The sequence below is a fragment of the Peromyscus maniculatus genome, chromosome 2 (genome assembly GCF_049852395.1).
Source record: "Peromyscus maniculatus bairdii isolate BWxNUB_F1_BW_parent chromosome 2, HU_Pman_BW_mat_3.1, whole genome shotgun sequence".
NCBI classification, from domain to species: Eukaryota; Metazoa; Chordata; class Mammalia; order Rodentia; family Cricetidae; genus Peromyscus; species Peromyscus maniculatus.
The window spans coordinates 120350997-120371042 of record NC_134853.1 but is presented as its reverse complement, the minus strand read 5'-3'; the positions used below and the strand labels follow the sequence as shown (position 1 = coordinate 120371042).

The 20046-nt window shown below is 45.6% G+C and overlaps 1 protein-coding gene and 1 pseudogene across 2 annotated transcripts in view; one reads left to right on the top strand and one right to left on the bottom strand.

Moving 5' to 3' along the window:
- Alg6 (ALG6 alpha-1,3-glucosyltransferase) overlaps positions 1–12926 on the bottom strand; it is a 50090-nt gene extending 37164 nt beyond the window's left edge. Inside the window, exons 1-2 of one of the 2 annotated variants that reach the window (XM_006974039.3) lie at positions 12797–12926; positions 5731–5992 (exon numbers count right to left, since the gene is read on the bottom strand). In XM_006974039.3, the coding sequence (XP_006974101.1) occupies positions 5731–5812 (82 nt within the window). In that variant the 5' untranslated portion in view covers positions 5813–5992; positions 12797–12926. Of the gene's footprint in view, positions 1–5730; positions 5993–6278; positions 6555–12796 lie in introns of those variants that run through there. The other variant, XM_042271451.2, reaches the window with a different exon arrangement.
- A 479-nt stretch (positions 12927–13405) lies between these two features.
- On the top strand, positions 13406–14673 carry LOC121827627 (large ribosomal subunit protein uL15 pseudogene; annotated as a pseudogene).
- Positions 14674–20046: the final 5373 nt, after the last annotated feature.

The following is a 20046-nucleotide window of genomic DNA, read 5'->3' as shown; positions in this document are numbered from 1 at the left end:
AATTTTTTTCTTTTTTCAATGCCCTTAGGATAATAAAGTCAGAAAAGATTGCAGGTAATTTCCTATACATTGGAAAAAAAAAAAATCAAACTATCTAGATTTCCTAAAACTACTCTAGAAATCGTGTGGTCGACGTGGGAGAATTGATTACACTCTCTAGCAAACAGAAGAATGGATAACGACTCTCTTCAGGGTTGGGAAACAAGTTTTTATCCAGAGTCTGACCTACTTCAATAAATTCAGCTGACACTGGCTATGAAATTAGTACTTAAGTTTTTGAAACTGCTAAAGTGCCCTCAAAGCAACCCAGAAGGACAGCCCAACTGTGCCTGTGGGAGCTTCACTCAGAAGGGCAAAAGAATTCCTTCCACAGTGATTAATTCTACAAACTTACTCACATGAGATTCAGAGCCACGTAAAGAAAACATACCAACGTGCATTTACAGAACCTCAATTTTGTCATGCTCCCAGGAAAATGGGACTAAGTAGCACTAAAAAAATGTTCATTTTATTAATTGCCAAATTATTCAAAACTGGGTTTAAATATAAAGAATAAGCAGCCTATGGACAATATATACTTTACAGTCAAGCTTTAAACATTCTAAGAGAAGAGTTGACTACATTTTCCCATGGATTTCTTCTTGTTTCTGGTAAGAACGTAACCTTTCACAAACAGTAATGGATAAGTCAAATGAAATCTCAACCAATTAAATCACATGCTGTTATGCTTTTTAATAACAGATATTTTGCAAAAACTGATTTTTTTTAAATGATGCTTTCCTTAGCTACCAATATGACTTGGGGTGGGGGTTCGAGGGAAGTAACCAAAAACAGCCTTCCTCAACAAAGTGTTGTTATAATACCTTGGGTGGAATGTAAGAGGCATTGTAAATCTCTGTAAGAAATGACTAACTGACTGGGCGGTGGCGGCGCACGCCTTTATAAGCCCAGCACTTGGGAGGCAGAGGCTGGAAGATCTCTGTGAGTTCAAGGCCAGTCTGGTCTACAGAGCAAGATCCAGGACAGCTATGGATACACAAAGAAACTGTCTTGAAAAAAAGTAAAAAAGAAAAAGAAAAAGAAAAAGGAGATGGCAAACTGTACTAAAATAAGAACCTGTCTATTCCCCACAGGTCTTTTGATGCAAACTACAATATTCAGTATCTTAGTTCTGTGAAAAAGCAACACTAAAAATATAAAGAGAATACATTTTAGAAAAAAATTAAATTATAATCATGTATTTAAGTAATTTTCCCAGATGATATACACAATTCAAAGAAAGAATAATTCAGTAAAATGAACTCACACTAACCTGAACTTCTATACTTGAGTGTGGCAGGGATTGGGACATACTACCGAAGTGACACAATGCCGAGATTAAGCTGAGGTTATCTGAGAAACAGCAGGCGCAGACAGGTCTCTCTGGCCTTTCCCCAAAGCAAGTCACAAGACCACCAAGCAAGACATGCTCTGCAGTATCCTTATCTCCAAAAGACAGAAGGCCAGGCCAGAAGAGCCAAGAAACTATCAGCTTGGATACGTCCCTTCTGACTGTTTCTGGTTGTTGCTGGAGACAGCATCTCAGGTAGCTCAAGCTGATCTTTTAAACTCTCCATAACTAAGATGACCTTGAACTCCTGATTCCCCCACACACACCCTGTTTCCACCTCCCCAGTGCTTAGACTATAGGCATGCATCAACACACCTAGATTATGTGGCAGCAGGGATTGAACCTGTCTACGCTTTATCAGACCTAGTGCAAAACACTCAGGTTCAAGTGTTCCTTTGGTTTCTCATTTCCTCATGAAGGCCCCCATGTCACATAAAGCTTACACTGAACACATATGCACGGTTATCTGCTAACCTGTCTTTTGTTACACATGCTCTAACAGACAACTTAAGAGTTTTTTCGCCGGGCATTGGTGGCGCACGCCTTTAATCCCAGCACTCGGGAGGCAGAGCCAGGCGGATCTCTGTGAGTTCGAGGCCAGCCTGGGCTACCAAGTGAGCTCCAGGAAAGGCGCAAAGCTACACAGAGAAACCCTGTCTCGAAAAACCAAAAAAAAAAAAAAAAAAAAAAAAAGAGTGTAATTAAGAAGCATTTGTTAGAGAGGAAAAAACTCTTTTTTTTTTTGGTTTTTCGAGACAGGGTTTCTCTGTGTAGCTTTGCGCCTTTCCTGGAGCTCACTTGGTAGCCCAGGCTGGCCTCGAACTCACAGAGATCCGCCTGCTCTGCCTCCCGAGTGCTGGGATTAAAGGCGTGCGCCACCAACGCCCGGCTTTAATTACACTCTTAAAAGAAAATAAATCAAAAGGAAAATAAAACATATCTATTTAAAAAATTAAAATAAAGAAATTAAATATGTATTTATTGTATGTGTGCCTTGAGTGTATGTAGGTATATATGTGTACCATGTGCATGTAGGTGCCTTTGGAGGCCAGGAGAGGGCATCAGATTTCCCAGAACTGAATATACAGGCAGTTTGGGAGCTGCCCAGTATGGGTCCTGAGAACTAAACCCAGGTTCTCTGCAAGAGCAACAAGATCTTGACTGCTGAGACAACGCTCCATCTCCATGCATTAACTCTCTTAGCTTCCCATGTTACAGTTCTTCACATGTAGGCTGGAGATGGAGGGTGATACTGTACATGCCTAGCATGTTTGACCCTGGGTTCCATCTCCAGCATTGAAAAAAAAAAGAAAGAAAAAAAATGTCTTGGGGCTTGGGAGACAGTTTGGTTGGCAAAGTGCTTACTTATTGCACAGGCCTGAGGACCTGCGTTTGGATCCCCAGCACCCACATAAAAAAGCACAGCATGTTAGCACACGCCCTTCTCCTCACTAACCTAGAGAAGCTGCTCTTCTGTGGCTAAAGCTAGGCAACTAGGAGGCTTACAGCGCTCTTCCACACCCCTCCTTCGTTGTTTGTTTGCCTGGTAGCTGACCTGGACCCCAGAACCAGCTCATGAAACAATACTAATAAATGTGGTGAGCACACTGTGGTCACTGCACACAGATGATCCCATTTACCTCTCCTCACCCAGCTCCAAAGTCCAGGATGCTTCTAGAACCAGCTCGTAAAAACAAGTAGGATCTTAGGGCCTTCCTGCCCTCACAACACACATACACACACACACACACACACACACACACACACACACACACACACACACACACCTGCATTCCTCCATCTTTCAAAAATGTCTCAGCTTTGTTTCATGTTTTCTTATACCAGAATGTTCTTCTCCTCACCCATTTTCTACCTAGTAAAATCTTTTAGAATATACTTAAATGTGATATACATACCAAGATTTTCTCATCTGAATTAGAAAATATCTAGAGTTCTAGATCTAGTCGCTTATACTGCACTAAATTTTAATGTGACATATATTTGTATACCCACGCTGCCCACCAAACTGTTACCTTCTCTAGGGAAGATACCATTTATCATTCTTTATTATTAAAGCCTTAATAATTACCAAGACCTCTTTTTGGCTACACAGCAAACAATATTTTGGAGGGTTTCTTTGTTTTTGTTTTTTTTTAAGACAAGCTCCCATAAAAACCAGGTTGACCTTGCACTCACTATGTAGCCAAAGCTGGCCCTGAATTCCTGACCCTCCTGTCTCTACCTCCTGAGTGCTGGGATTACAGGTGTGTGACCACACCTGGCCATATTTTGGAGTTAAATAATCTAATGTGATGATCAACAGAGGTGTGGCATGGCCATAAATGTGCTGATTCTATTCCTACATAAAGTATAGCTCATACTTACTACTTGAACTAATCCCTCAAGCAATTTGCTGAAACATGTGTTGACAGTCTTACCTTGTATAAAAGCTCAGGGAAATTAAATAACTTCCCCAAGATTAGGCAACTAACAGGTAAACTAAGATGTGAGTCCGTGCTTTACTGCACAGCATTCAAGTGATTGTTAACTGCCTCAACAATACGAACTAACCCGAGGAGCAGGGGTGGAAGAAAGGTTGCTGGACACAATCAATACACCACTGTGTAGGTGTGCAACTGACACAACCACCTAATACAAATCCACCTTTCTTCATTGTCTTGGTCAGGTCCTCTTCTTCCTCAGCAGCCTCAGGGCAGAGTCAAAAAAAACGTGCTGGCTGGAATCAAGCCAGCACATCCGAGCCCAGCTGTGGTTTACATGTGCATGAGCATCTGTGTACCACATGTGCACGGTGATGTGCACGGTGCCCATGGAGGCCAGAGAGGACGCTGGACCCTCTGGAAACGGAGTTACAGCCAGTAACTGGCACCATGTGGGTGCCAGGAACCCGGCTCAGACCGCTTGAGCCTATTCACCAGTTCACTGTTTTCTTTATTCCAACGTCTGTTCAGATTTATTAGCACAGGCAACTGTCAACTGCAGGCTGAGAACAAACGGTCCAGCATCAAAACCCCTGCTCTTTAGGACTGTCCCACTTCGTGGTTGTACATTTAAATATTACCCCATCTTCAGTGGTTCTAATAAATCCTAAAGAAAACAGTGCCAAACACCAGTAAGTGCTCAAAATACACTGGCATTGCTACTGGTGTTATTGTCTCTTCACCGCTGACCTTTTTCCTACAATCTTTTTTATAACCAGAAAATTTTTCTACAACCAAATTTGCCTAGATAAATGTACAGCCAAAATCCCAGCCATTTCCAAAAATGGTTATGCTGAGCTACATCTTGGTTCTTTTTTCTCCCTAGGCTACTTCTCCACAGACACAATCAATTTTTCATTTTTTTTCCTTCCATTTTTACTCCTCTTGATGCCATTTTTAATCTCAATTCTTTTTAGTTTTTTAGGTCAGTCTAACACTACATACTGGTAACTATATTCTCTTATGTTTCTGTGCAAGACCCCATTCTCTAGAACACTGTACCCATTGCATTTGTCTAGCAAATTCTGATTAATCCCTCAAGCCCCCGAGTCAGCCATCTTATCTGAAATCTGCACTGGTGGACTTTCATCAGTCACCTCTGTTACCCTTGTGCCTCAAACATGGCTAAATCTTAATTACCACACCCATAGTGACGGTCAATTTGAAACTGGGTTTGATGACATCAATATTCACTTTCTATTTCTCACACCTAGCACACGTGATACCTGCAACAAAGCTCTAACTACGTACCTGCAGAATTCAATCTGCTATCCTCCCAGTCTGCAGGGTCACTCTCCATCCCTCAGTTGAATCTTACTCTTCTCCACTGCTCTTTACTCTCTCAATCTAGTCATGTGTCTTCTCTACCACAAACAACATCAACAAACAGAAACCTGTCTCCGAGACCATCTTCAAGGACTAGCTCAAGACACAATCACACCTCCATCTGTCATATTCCAAGCTAGAATACATTTTTGTTTGCTCATATCACAAAGTATGTTTACCTCTTACACTTTGTCATTATAATTAGATGCACGGATTTTTGTTTGTTTTTCTGAGACAGGATTTCTCTGTGTAACTGCCCTGGCTGTCCTGGAACTCACTCTGTAGACCATGCTGGCCTCGTACTCACTGAGATCCACCTATCTCTGCCTCTCGAGTGCTGGGATTAAAGGCATGCACCACCACTGCCAGACGCATGTATTTTCTTAATCATAACAATAAAGCCTCAAATTCTTCTGTTTCAGTCAAAAACTATAAACAGTTATCAAAACAAGCAGAAGCAACCCACTCAGGAATATTTATTTACCAGTCTTCCAAACAGGAAAAGCACACTACCTGAGTAAGGGTGAAGAGAGACCGTCCACCGCACTGTGAGTCCTATTAAGACCACTAGTGTCATCCAGTACCAGTTCTCCATGGTTCTCCAAATTCGGGGAGGAAAACAAAAGCCAGGACCAGAACACGTCCCACAAAGCCAGTCACTTGTCTCCTTGTTCAAGGCAATGTCACCATCTCCGGAGTTAGGAGCTTGAGAGGATTTTAAAGGATGCTTTGCTTCAGCACAGTGAAAAATCAATCATGTCCGTGGAAAAGTAGCCTGGGGAGAAAACAGAACCAAAATTTCAATCAGTACAGCACCGTAACAATGAACCCATGAAGCCACTCAGAAAAATGGGAGCTTAGGGGAGAGGGAGTGGGTTGGGAGAGTTCCAGAGGCTCTTTATCCCCGGGATTGAGAAATACACTGCAAAAGGCAACTCTCTGTAAAATGTGATGCAATCATGTCTAAAGATAAGACAGACAAAGGCCTGCTTTTACAGGTGAGAATTTCTGAAAGGTGTGGATAGTGGCACGATCTACGTACAGCAGGTAAAGGCACACACCTGCAATCCAATTCCAGCACTTGGGAGGCTAAGACATGACCCTGGACGACACACTGAGTCCACAGAGATGGGAAAAGGGTAAGTTATCTTTGGTACTAAGGAGGAATTCGGCCTTTGTGTTGAGTTTAGAACAGCCTTCCATTGATGTAATGTCTCTAGTCTTCTTTTCAGTTCCTTCTCTCACACCATCTGTGTGCTAACCATGCACATCAACTTCCCATGGGAGGGAAATAAACTTTTCAAGACAAATAGGTAAGAACGGCCCAAGTCTTAGAAAAGAACCTTTAAAAAAAAATTAAAATAATTATTAACCACCTAGAAAATTCTTTTTCCACCCTTTCTATTTTTTTCTTTAGCTTGAATAGTGTGTTTTGTTATATTGTTTCTGGGGTACTGGGGATGGAACCCAGGGTCTCACACACACTAGTAAGTACTCACATCACAGAATCATATCCCAGACCAGGCTGGTAGGCTAAAAGCAAGAAGCAAATGGACACATTCCTTTGAAAAATTAGGAGCCATATTAAACATATTCAGAGAAATACAAATAATAAGTCAGCTGAGAACTTTTGCAGAAAATTGGAACAGTCTACTCTTAAGCTTAAATTACTTTCTTACTTAAAAATATCAGGGGCTAAAGAGATGGCTGAGCAGTTGGGTGTGCTTGACGCTCTTGGAAAGGAGCCCAGTTCATCCCCAGCACCCAGAGCAGGCAGCTCACAGTCACCTTAACCCCAGTCCAGAGGACCTGATGCCCTCTTCTGGCCTCTGTGTGCACTGGCATGCTTGGCATACACTCACACAGCCACAGCCACACACATAAATAAAAATGAAAATATCATAAAATTCATACTGAAAAATATTGTAATTTTTCACTTTTTTTAAAATATCAAAAGCAAGGCCAGAACTAATGGAGCCTGGGTAGAATGACTCAAGGCACAGAGTGAGGCTATATAACTCCATTCTTATAGCTTGAATGACATACACTCCCTTCCTCTTCACTGTGATGCTCCTCTGGTCCTTCGACTGCTCCTAAAACTGCCATCTCAGAGGCTAGACAAAATTGAAGTGAAATCACTTTCCAATGCTGACTCTGGATTTGGCACAAGTTCGAGACCACTACAATCCACTCAGATGCTACTAAAGTCTCTTCTAGCAACATGTGCTGTAGTCAGACTTGCAATATTATATTTCTGCTAGGACACTTCAAACTTATAATTCAAATGCTAATTCCTGGGTAGCTTAAATACATATATATTTAACTAATTAACATGTAGTTTAAATAATATTCTAAGAAGGAAATTGAAATCACTCATGGTAATAGTTAGCTTAAGCTGTCAACCAGGAAATTGAAATCACTGATGGTCATAGTTAGCTTAAGCTGTCAACCTGACATAAACCTAAAGTTACCCAGGAAGAGGAACCTCAGCTAAAGAACTGCTCAGATCAGACTGGCCTATGGCCATGTCAGTGAGACATTTTCTTACTTGCTAATTAATTAATATAGAAGGGCTCTCTCAGTTAGGGTTTCTATTGCTATGAAGAGACACCATGACGACGGCAACTCTTGTAAAGGAAAACATTTCATTGTGGTGGCTCACTTACAGTTCAGAGGTTCAGTCCATTACCATCATGGTGGGACATGGTGGCATGCAGGGAGACATGGCGCTGGAGAAGCAGCTGAGAGTCCTACATCTTGCAGGCAACAGGAAGTGGTCTGTGTATCACACTGAGCACAGCTTGAGGATATGTGAGACCTCAAAGCCCACCTCCACAGTGGCACACTTCCTCCAACAAGGCCACACCTACTCTAATAAAGCCACACCTCCTAATAGTGTCACTCCCTTTGGGGGCCATTTTCTTTCAAACCACCACAAGGGCCCAGGCCACAGTGGGCTGGGCCATCTCTAGGCAGGTGGGCCTGGACTGCATAAGAAAGCTAGCTGAGCAAGCCAGGAAGCAGGACAGTAAGCAACAGAATGGTTTCTGGCCCAAGCTCCTGCCTTGGTTTCCTTCAATGATGGACTATAACCTATAAGATAAAACAAACCTTTTTTCCAAAGGTTGGCTATGGTTATGGTGGTTACCATAGCAACACAAAGCAAACTAGGAGACTGATAACAACCAGGTTAAATGAACTGTCCTCTGTTCTAGATCATTTTATTTAAGTACTTCCTCGGGAAACTTAATGAAAACAAGCCTATTGATAATACTGAATCATCAGCATCATGCACTTACAAACAATGGAATGCTTAATAGGTATCATGCTGACTCAGCTTGCCAAGAAGAGCACAATGGTGGAAGACACAGCTATGGAACAGATGGAACACTCAAATCCAAAGTTTTCTCTAGCAACTATGGAGTAAATCTTACTCTACACCAAGAATTTATAAATTCAAGTACATACTTAAATGTGGGCGGAAAAAAATCAAGTGTGTGCTGAGTGACTAAAGGCAACAGATAACTAGTGTGTGCTGACTGACTAAAGGCAACAGATAACTAGTGTGTGCTGACTGACTAATGGCAACAGATAACTAGTGTGTGCTGAAGCCGGGCGGTGGTGGCGCACGCCTTTAATCCCAGCACTAGGGAGGCAGAGGCAGGCGGATCTCTGAGTTCGAGGCCAGCCTGGGCTACCAAGTGAGTCCCAGGAAAGGCGCAAAGCTACACAGAGAAACCCTGTCTCGAAAAACCAAAAAAAAAAAAAAAAAACTAGTGTGTGCTGAGTGACTAGTTGGCAACAGATAACTAGTGTGTGCTGACTGACTAAAGGCAACAGATAACTAGTGTGTGCTGAGTGACTAGTTGGCAACTGATAACTAGTGTGTGCTGACTGAGTAAAGGCAGTAGATAACTAGTGTGTGCTGGCTGACTAAAGGCAGTAGATAACTAGTGTGTACTGACTGACTAAAGGCAGTAGATAATTAGTGTGTGCTGACTGACTAGAAGGCAACGGATAACTACTAACACTCTTCAGTGTTGCTGGACCTCTGAATGATGGCCCATTTACCAGGCACTCTGATTATTAGCAAGAAAACTTGACTAGGAGTGTAGCCCAGTGGTAAAATGCATGCTCTACACACATAGATCCTAGGTCCCCACATCAATAAGTAGATAAACACTGGAAAAAACATCTATGAGGACAGGTGTCCGAACACAAATGGGCTTCTCATGAAGGAAATGCCTCTTCAAGTTCAAACAGAAATTGGTTGACTATTGGATGGTAACATTTTAGATGTGGACACAGGGTCTTGCTATGTTGCCTAGACTGGCCACAAACTTGGGATCCTCCTGCCTCAGATTTCTAAGCACTAGGATTATAGGTATATACTACACCTGACTTCATAGGTTTAAGATTTATTTTTTAATAGTGTGGTGTGTGTGTGTGTGTGTGTGTGCACCGTGTATGCATATGTCCATAAGAGTGGGGGTGCCTGGAGCTGTGAGCTGTCTGCTGTGAGCTGCCTGACACAGGTGCTGGAACTTGAACTCAGGTCCTCTGCAACAGAAGCATTCTTAACGGCTGAGCCATCTCCCCAGCCCTCCAGGATTTTTTTTTTCCGATCTATTTACTTATTTGTTTATTTTTTTTGGGCAGGAGCAATAGTGCTCCATTTGGTGCCCAGATGTTCTGCAAGGCTCTTCTGGGCATATCCAGGATGGAGGAGGACGTACATTCAGGGAACCTCAGTGGGGTTGAAGTGGCTGGGTTGCCTTGGGGATACATACAGATCCTTGGCTTGCAGAGGGTACTCCTCAGTCTCTGGCAGCCCTGAGGTGATGCTAACCCCTGAGCGACACCCTGTGCAACGGCTGCCGTTTTCTACTGTGTCTGAGGAGGACCTGGCTGCCTTTGAACGCATCGTACCCGGCAGAGTTATCACAGATCCAGAACAACTGGAAGCATGCAATGTGGACTGGCTGAGGGCCCTCCGGGGGTGAGTCAGGACCTGGGCAGTGGAGTAAAAGATCAAAGGGCAGAGACCAGGAAGACAGTATAGGTGAGGGGAGTAGAGTTCACTGTGAGTATGCCTTCAGTGCCTTGCAAGACACTACCGAGGTCTTCAGAGACACAGGGTTTCTCTGTGTAGCTTTGCGCCTTTCCTGGAACTCACTTGGTAGCCCAGGCTGGCCTCGAACTCACAGAGATCCACCTGGCTCTGCCTCCCGAGTGCTGGGATTAAAGGCATATGCCACCACCACCCGGCCCTCCAGGAATATTTTTAAGAGTTGAAATAAGCCAGGTGATGGTAACACTTGCCTTTAATCCTAGCACTCAGGAAGCAGAGGCAGATGGACCTCTGAGTTTGAGGCCATCCTGGTCTACAGAGCAAGTTCCAGGACAGCAGCAATGCATATTGAGACTGTGCCCTGAAAAAGAAAAACCAAGAGTTGGAATAAATGACTAATTTCCGTAGTGTCTTCTAAATCTGAGTCAATGTCTCCCAGCCACGAAGACATGTCGGCACTTTTGCAGAGCCTCTCTGATGAAGGAAATGGATGGGCCCTCACACTGTACACATGTGGGAAACATCAGGGCCATCCTTCTCACATCTGCACACCTCAAACCCTGACACCCTAGCCAGAGCCTTTTCTATCAAACCTCTGCCTGCCTCTGGCTACATCTCCCTGCACGCCGCCTGCGACAGGTCCTTGTTCTGGGAGAACCTGTCAAGTTCACCCACGCTCAGTTTCTTTTCTCGCTTGTAACTCAGCTCCCTGTCAACCTTCTGCTATAAAGTCATCCCTTGGAAAGATCATCCCTCCCTATCGAAAATGTCCTCTCAGTTTGTACGATTGCCTTCTTGAACTTTTCTTCCCGCTTTTTCACCGTCAGAACTGTGTTTGCACAACACAGCTATTTTTTTTTTTTTTTTTTTTTTTTTTTTGAGACAGGGTTTCTCCATGTAGTTTTGGTGCCTGTTCTGGATCTCGCTCTGTAGACCAGGCTGGCCTCGAACTCACAGAGATCCACCTGGCACTGCCTCCGGAATGCTGGGATTAAAGGGGTGCGCCACCACCGCCCGGCCCACAGCACGTTCTCATATGCATACTTTTGAGTAAAAGAAGCTTGACACCAAAGAATATGGGACTCCACCTTTGTCTTGCTTAGGGTTTCTGTGGCTGTGATAAACACCGCGACCATAAGCAACACAGGGAGGAAAAGGCTTTTTCCTTTATACTTCCAGGTAACAGTCCATCATGAAGGGAAGGCAGGGAGGAACTCAATCACAGCAGGAACCTGAAGACAGGAACTGGAGCAGAGGCCATGGAGGGGTGCTGCTCACTGGCTTGCTCTTCATGGCTGGCTCAGCCTGCTTTCTTATACAATCAGGGACTACTTGTCCAGGGGTGGCCCTGTCCACAGTGAACTAGGCCCTCTTACATCAATCAAGATAATGCAGCCAGACATAGTGACATACGCCTTTAATCCCAGCACCTGCGAGGCAGAGGCAAGTGAGTTCGAGGTAAGCATATTCTACAGAGCAAGTTCCAGGACAGCCAGGGATACACAGAGGAAACCCTGTCTCAAAAAAAAAAAAAAAAAAAAAAAAAAAAAAAAAAAAAAATTAAAAAGAAAGAAAACGCACCACCGACTTGCCCATAAGCCAAATTTTCTTAAGTTCCAATTGACTCCAGCCTGTGTCAGGTTGACAGTAAACTAGCCAGCACACCTGTATAGAGTTACAAATTAATAAAAAAGTTACCTAAGGGTTGGGGGAAGGGGTCTCTGGGGAAGTCTTCTGAGATGCTATGAATATTGTTATTTGAACTGAGTAACAGTAAAAATACCTGTTCACTAGGTGGATAAATCAATGAGCAACAATTTCCAGCACAGTTATCTACAGTCTGGTTCTGCAAGCACACTATTCCAACAAAAACAGCTTAGGAGGAAATGTCATTTACTTGTCACTTAGAACAAAAAAGAGCAAAGATCCTTAGTCCTTTCAGTGTCCTCCCACACTTAGGCCAGAGCTGGCAGAAAAGCAGGAACACACTTAAATAGAGGGGATTGGCAGGGAGGAGATGGGGGGAGGAAGACTAACTTTTCAGAGTCCTGTGTGGTTATGCAGTGAGACACAGGGTCTCACCGTGTTGCTCTGGCTAGCCCAGAACTAGCATAAGTAGACCAGGCTAGCCTGGAACTCCAAGAGTTCCGCCTGCCTCTGCTTCCCAGTGCCACCACGCCCTGCGATTTCCCCCTCAAACTGTGAGTGCTGTTCCACCTGCAAGCACAGCTCAGCAACGTTCTCAGAAAGCCACATGCAGGTAGCTGGAGCCATCACGACAGGGCTCCACTTCCCTAGCTCGGGAGGGACAGACCCGCAAGACCGAGGGGACAGGATCACCGGGGCCACCTCGGCCAGGCCGCGTCACCACTGCAGGACGGCCGCACGCCGAGGGCCCCGGGGCTAAACGAGGCCTTAGGACTAGCCCCCCGAGTGGTCCGCTCGCACCGGCTGCCGGCACCTCCCCGCGCCTGCCGGCTCCAGACCTCGGCAACCCCAGACTCTTACCAGCTACTAGGCTCCGGAATTGGCGCCCGCGGAGATCCAGCGAAAGCGCCTGCGCACTCGCCGCCCACGGTGCAAGCGCGCCTCCGTCGCCCCTCGCGGAAGCGAGCCCGTAAGGTGAGGGGACGGGGCGGTGGGAGGGGCTCGGCGGAGCGGGGCGGGGCGGTGGGTGGAGATGTGGGAGGGGCTCGGCGGAGCGGGGCGGGGCGGTGGGTGGGGCGGTGGGAGGGGCTCGGCGGAGCGGGGCGGGGCAGGGCTGCCGCCTTTCGGCAGGCGGGGTCCAAGCCCTGGAACCCGAGAAGCTTGGCCACTGGGGTTAGGTCAGGGGCAGGTGGAAAGCCCCTTGCTCCTCTTTCCCGGGATCGTGGCCAAGGCCCGAGCGGCTGCTTAGCCCATGGATTCCTATGAGGGGCGGCTCCTGCCCGCTTCGCAGTGGCGAGCCCTTGGTCAGTCCTCACCCCAGGCGGCAGGCAGGTCTTCCTCCTGGGCCAGTGCCCTCCAGCAGCCACCAAGCCAGCCTACTTTCTTGGAGCTAAGCAAAGACTACTGCCTAGTAAAGCTGGGAAGTCGCTTCTAGTGAGAAACCGTCTCTTGAGCCTATGAGCAGCACTAGCCATATGGTGACAATCTCAGCCCTAGGGAGGCTCAGGCAAGAGGATCAGGAGTTAGAGCTACATAGCAAGACCCTGTTCATCACCCGCCAAAAAAAAAAAAAAAAAAAAAAAACCAGCTCCATCCCAGAATAGACTCTGCATGCCCCATCAGGCAACTTGAATCGCCTGTTCCCACATTTGCCAAAAATAATATTCCCCAGCTTCGGTCACCCTGCTCCTGAATTGCGCCATTCTGTAGACACTAACTCTGATATAAGTAAAAACAAATATTTGGCTATTGCTAGGACTACTTTGTTTGAGGTGTGTGTCTGTGTGTGTATGTGTGCAGGTATATGTACCTGTGTGTACTTACGGGGGCCAAAGGCCGACGCTGGGGTCTTCCTCGGTGCATCTCTCACTCAATCTGGAGCTCACCTGTTTGACTACACTGGCTGGCCAGTGAACTCCAGGCACGTCTCCCTGTCTTTACAAGTAGCTACCGCCAGGAGTTGAAGGGTAGTCTTGGCTACATGAGGTCTTATCTCACAAGAAAGAAAATGACTATGGAAATATGACATGCTGTAACCAAAGCCCTGCTCTCACGATATTTAATTTTCTCTGAAAAGGACTTCCCATGCAAAAAAGATAGAAAGCAGAAGAAGGAAGTACATACTGTCAGCATTAGTGGTGTACACATTACAACCCACGGGAGTTAAAGACAAGACTTGGGCTCCATGTAAACCATCAGCTATCAGGAGATGCTTCTTCCTGGATGAGCCACCTTGGCTTTGAAAGAAAAACTGGCTCTTCCCGTTCTGCTGCCGCCATGCCATCCAGGCTGAGGAAGACCGGGAAACTCCGGGGGCCTCGTGAGCCACGGCCACGGCCGCATCGGTAAACACCCCTAGCACCCAGGAGGCCACGGGGATGCTGGAGGCATGCTACCTTGGGAAAGTTGGTATGAGGCATTACGACTTAAAGAGGAACTAGAGCTTCTGTCCGACTGTCAACCTGGATACATTGTGGACACTGGTCAGTGAGCAGACATGTGTCAACGCTTCAAAGAACAAGACTGGAGCTGCTGCCATCATTGATGCTGTGCGATTGGGCTACTACAAAGTTCTGGGGAAGGGGAAGCTCCCTAAGCAGCCTGTCATCGTGAAAGCCAAACTTCTCAGCAGAAGAGCAGAAGAGAAGATAAAGGGTGTTGGAGGTGCCTGTGTCCTGGTGGCTTGAAGCCACCCAAGGAGGTTGATTAAATGCTAACATTTTCCAAAAAAAAAAAAAGAGAGAGAGAGAGAGAAAGACAGAGAGAGAGAGAGAGAGAGAGAGAGAGAGAGAGAGAGAGAGAAAGAAAGAAAGAAAGAAAGAAAGAAAGAAAGAAAGAAAGAAAGAAAGAAAGAAAGAAAGAAAGAAAGAAGGAAAGAAGGAAGGAAGGAAAGAAGGAAGGAAGGAAGGAAGGAAGGAAGGAAGGAAGGAAAGAAAGAAAGAAAGAAAGAAAGAAAGAAAGAAAGAAAGAAAGAAAGAAAGAAAGAGAGAGAAAGAAAGAGAGAAAGAAAGAAAAGTGGACATGGGTAATAGAAAGCCATGAGCGTGGGTGTCAGAATCTAGACAGTGGAAATGATTGACACCAGAATCACAGCAGCTGAAAAAGTGCGGCACATTTCTCCCCGCTTTCCTGGTGGTTAATGAACGAGAAAAGGGGGAGGAACTCTGAGCTGCAGGCTGTGGTGTTGAAATCATTCGGTGATCAGCAAGGGCCCGTTAAGTGACATTTAGCAGGGAGTCAAGTGTATACAGTGCTGGGCTAGAGGAAACTTAAACTGGTGATAATGGGTTAGATGAGTCAGAGGGGAAGGCGGAGGTCTCATAGTAACTCACAGCTAGATAGACAAGGGTGAGGAGTAGAACGGGTCAGAGCAAGAGGGAATGTGTCCAGGTCTTTGTAACATACTTAGTGTGCAAAAGTGAAGTGAAAAGGAAGGGAGATTGGAGAATGGTTCCGAAGGTTTTGAACTGGGAAGCCTGGAGCTGCCTTGGAGGAAGATGCTGGGCTATAGTGAATTTCATGTGTGACATCAACACAACAAAATAGTGATACTTGGGTGCCAGTTGTGAATCAGAACCCAGGGAAGAAGCTGGAGCTAAAGACAGATGAAATGTTTTTATTGCCCAAGAATGAGGGAGCTAATGGAGAAGTAGACAGCTGGACTTAAGTGACCGTATGTTTAACCCACAAGGAGAAAGCTGATCTGAGAAAGTATATAGCATGTTTATACATGTTGTGCAAAGCCCAGCTCATCCTCAGCATGTCTGCACATCCAGCTCTCCCCCACACCATGCCTGCTCCTGGCGGCCACCTTCTCTCCACTCTGGGATGTAGCAGTTGACTACAGGCTCCCGAACTTTCTTTGTTCCTCGTTATCAGGCTCTTGGGATAGCTTAGTCTCAGTCAGTAGGTTCCCTCTCAAACTGGCACCCAGACATAGGCCTCTAAGACAGAAGAAGTGATAGAATAAACCTGTTCTCCTTTGCTGACCTCTGCCAAAAGCATCAGCGTGTCACGAGAACCCCCAAAGACATTGAGGCTTGCAGGAACTATGGACATGTCCTGTGGATAGGATGCCAGACTCTCAGCAGGGCCATCTGTGTAAGTGTAGGATAAATGGGGGTGAGTGTGTGTGTATATGTGTGGGGTGTGGGATGTGTGTATGTGTGGGGTGTGAGTGTGTGTAAGTGTGGGATAAATGGGGAGTGAGTGTGTGTGTATATGTGTGGGGTTGAGTGCATGTGTGTATGTGTGAGGTGTGGGATGTATGTATGTATGTATGCGTGTAAGTGTTGGGGCAAATGGGGAGTGAGTGTGTGAATGTGTGGGGTGTAAAGGGGTTAATGTATATGTGTGTGTGTCCTTCACAGGCCAGAGGGAGAAAGAAGTTGCTCTAATACATTGTCTAAGGGATTATTACTGGTTAGCTGGTCAGTTTTCAGGATTTTGTTTGTCTTTTTTTGCTCCTGTGTTTGTAGGTTTCCCCTTTTATATATTCTTATTATTGTTTTTTAATCCATTTTCACATTTGCCAGGCAGTGGTGGCACATGACTTTAATCCCAGCACTCAGGAGGCAGAGGCAGGTGGATGTCTGTGAGTTCGAGGCCAGCCTGAACTACAGAGTGAGTTCCAGGAAAGGCTCCAAAGCTACACAGAGAAACCCTGTCTCAAAAAAACAAAACAAAAAAAAATCATATTTAATAACTGAAAACAATAACAAATCTCTTCAATGAATAATTTTTGTTATACTCAGAATACTATTAGCAAAATAAATCAGTAACACACAAATCCAGGTTAGGGTCGCAATAATTATTTCTGGTGGAAGGAGCCACAAAAGAAGGGGCATTGTAAAAATTCATTTACATTTCTATAAATGGCACCACTCTGTGGTGGCACAGATCAGCACTGTCCTGGGCTGTGGAGAGACAGTGGGGAGGGCGAAAGAGGACCACATCAGTGAGCACAGGAAACAGTTGTGAGGGGCCTGTGTGTTTGTTTTCTGATAAGAGCTCTGGGAATCTGCTTATAGCAATTTTGTCAAGTTGTATGTTTAAAGGGTATGCAGTTCATTCTATGCCAATTATATTTTAATGGAGCCATTAAAAAATTCGGGCACAGAAACTGCAATCCAAGAATGAAAAGTCTAGAGCAGCATGGTGTCTCCTAGAAAGTCCCCTATGTCCCCTGAGTCAGAGACAAGTCTGGTTCAGCAGCCAGTCACTAAGAGTAGATTGCTTCTTCCACACTGAGCCGAAGGAGGGAAGAAGAAACACAACCAGAAGCGGATTAAAAATCACTGGGCTTTTATGTCCAGACCTTTTTGAGAGGGGGATGTTGAGGCAATAATGAGGGGAGGGAGAATGTCTGCATAAAGCGGGGACAGCCTGCCGGATCCAGTGATGGGGACACTGACCCAGAGCTAGTCAGCCTAGTGAGCAGCCAATCAGGAGCAGGGCAGGCAGTCCACTGTGCTCACCCCTTCCTTGTACAGCATTCTTGCTATGTCTAAATCGCAAATTTTTAGAAGAGGGGTAACTGCAGTGGTACCGGCTGTCCCCTTCAGAACACCTATCAAGTTGCATGCTCTCAACTTGAGGCTAAATCCAGTTCCCTCTGTTGATGGAGCTGCAGCTCTCAAAAACACTAGTGTGCTGGGAGTGGAACAGGGAAAATGGTCAGGTGCATTCCCAGAGCCAGGCAGTCTAGCAGTGATTCTAACGTGAGAAGTTATGGCGGTAGCAATGTGCAAAGCACCTGGGCTTGTGACGGGTGTATCACAGGCAAACCAGGGTGACTTCACTCTTCTAAGTCCTGATTACCTTGTGCTGCCACTAGGAGACGGGGCTGCAGAAGGCCGTTGCTGAAGCGGCTGGGTCTCTCCCAAAGAGCTGCTTGTTAAGGACCCCAGACTAGAGCTGGGGGTGGATCTAGTATAAAAAGTATGATAGCAAAAACAAAAACAAAAAATCAAAACAACAACAACAACAGCAAAAAAGTGTCATCGCAACTCTCAGTTGGCCCCAAAACTTACTGCACATAGTAGAAGCAATACAATCATGGGGTAGTAAGTTCCCCAAACCAAGACGTATGATACAGAACAAAACGCTGCTGTCATTTGAAACAAGAGGAGAGGAGAAGATGATGACTGGCATCCATATCCTCGAGTTCAGTGGCAGGGTCGGATGATGAGTCACACAGGTGCCACCTGCTACCAGAGCTGCAAGTACAGGATACAGTCCAGGGTGGACCCAAGTTGGGGAGCACTCCAGGGAGAGTGCTCTATTGCTTTCCATCAAAAACTCCAGCTATGGGGACAGAGAGATGGCTGAGCAGAGAAGACACTACCATCAAGCCTGACCACCAGAGTTCAATCCCTGGGACCCACATGGTGGAAGGAGAGACCTGACTCTTGAAAGCCATCCTCTGAGCTCTCTATGTGTGTGTGTACAAACACACACACACAATCAATCACTCAATCAATCAATGAAATGTAAAGGAGCCCCAGATATGGGCCTGGGATGGTTTCTAAGCCAAAAGGATAAACAAATTAGAACCGGGATGAGGCAAGAGGCTCCCAATGCAAGTGGGCTGATGAAGATTATTAGCACTTAGAGTATGCCTCTGCTGCGTAGGAGAATGGGAAAGAGCTCCCGCTGCAGCCTGGAAGAGATCTCAAAAAAGCAGCCTTGGGAGAGGTATCCTGTCTATATACATCACCACAGGCCCTAAAGATGGCTGCCAGACCAGGCATTCAGATGCATGAGTTGCTGTGGTAGAAAAGAATGGAAGGGTGGGGAAGGAGAGAGCATGAGGGGAATCTATACACATTGGTGTTGGGGATCCCCTCCTGCAGGAGGAGTGCCAGGTCTGGCCAAATAAACATCGTCTTCATTCTCATCAGGTGGAACGCCTACACTGAGCCTGCCCCTAAAGGAGGGAAGAGGATGAGAAAGGAAAGCCAAAGGCTGAGAGTTAGGGATGGTGGAGCTGTGAGGTGTCACAGAAGGTAGAGGGGCAGACCCAGCAACAACCTGGTCTGACAAATGTAAGGGGCAGAATAGCAGGCAGTCCCCAGTCCCTGCAGCAGGTGGAGAAAAGACTGGGCAGAGTGTGAGGCAGTACAGGCTGCCATCACACCCAAGACGCCTACTCCATCAGCCTCGATTTTACTATTACGACCCAGACAAAGCGGGGCAGCTTGGAAGGGAGGCACGGCTCCCCAAGCCCTCCAGTGCAGCTGCAGTAACAGCAGAGGTGGTGGCACTGGCCTGACCTCCACACGTGCACAGATGTACACATCTGCACACAGATGTGTTCATATATGTGCACAGGCCATGCACACGATTGTCTGGCTATGTGTATTCTCTTTCAAAACAGGTTTTCAAAGTTCTTATCCAATTTAAAATTTTTTAAAGTAGTCATTTGTTTACAAAGATTTATTTATTATGTATACAGTGTTCTGCCTGCAGACCAGAAGAGGCCGCCAGATCTCATTACAGATGGTTGGGAGCTACCATGTGGTTGCTGGGAATTGAACTCAGGACCTCTGGAAGAGCAGCCAGTGCTCTTAACCATTGAGCCATCTCTCCAGCCCTAAAGTAGGCATTTTAAGAGCACATATTGCTCTTATAGATGATTCAAGATGAGCTGCCATGTAGGTGGCTTAAAACTACATGTAACTCCACTTCCAGAGTATCTATTACCTCTGACCTCTGCAGACACCTGCATTCACATGCATAACACACAGAGAGACACACAGAGACGCAATTGAAACTAAAATAAATCTTTAAAAATAATTTAAATAAATCCAAGCTATGACTGCCTGCTCAGTCTTCTTGGTCAATGACCAGGTTAGGCTCTGTGCCTCAGAAATCAAGTTATGTCTTTAAAAGTATAGCTTTTAGATTAAGGATTTCCTTATGCTATAAAGTATCAGATAAATAGTCTACCTTTAAAACTGAATAATTATAGTAAATGTTTTGAGATTCTTGCTATATTTTTTAATTCTACTTGGAAGTCTTTTAGCAGTGGCAGGGCTCTTGAACCCTTGAACTATGTTTGCTGGCATAGACCTAAGCAAGACCAAGCCAATCAACACTCCAGCATGACT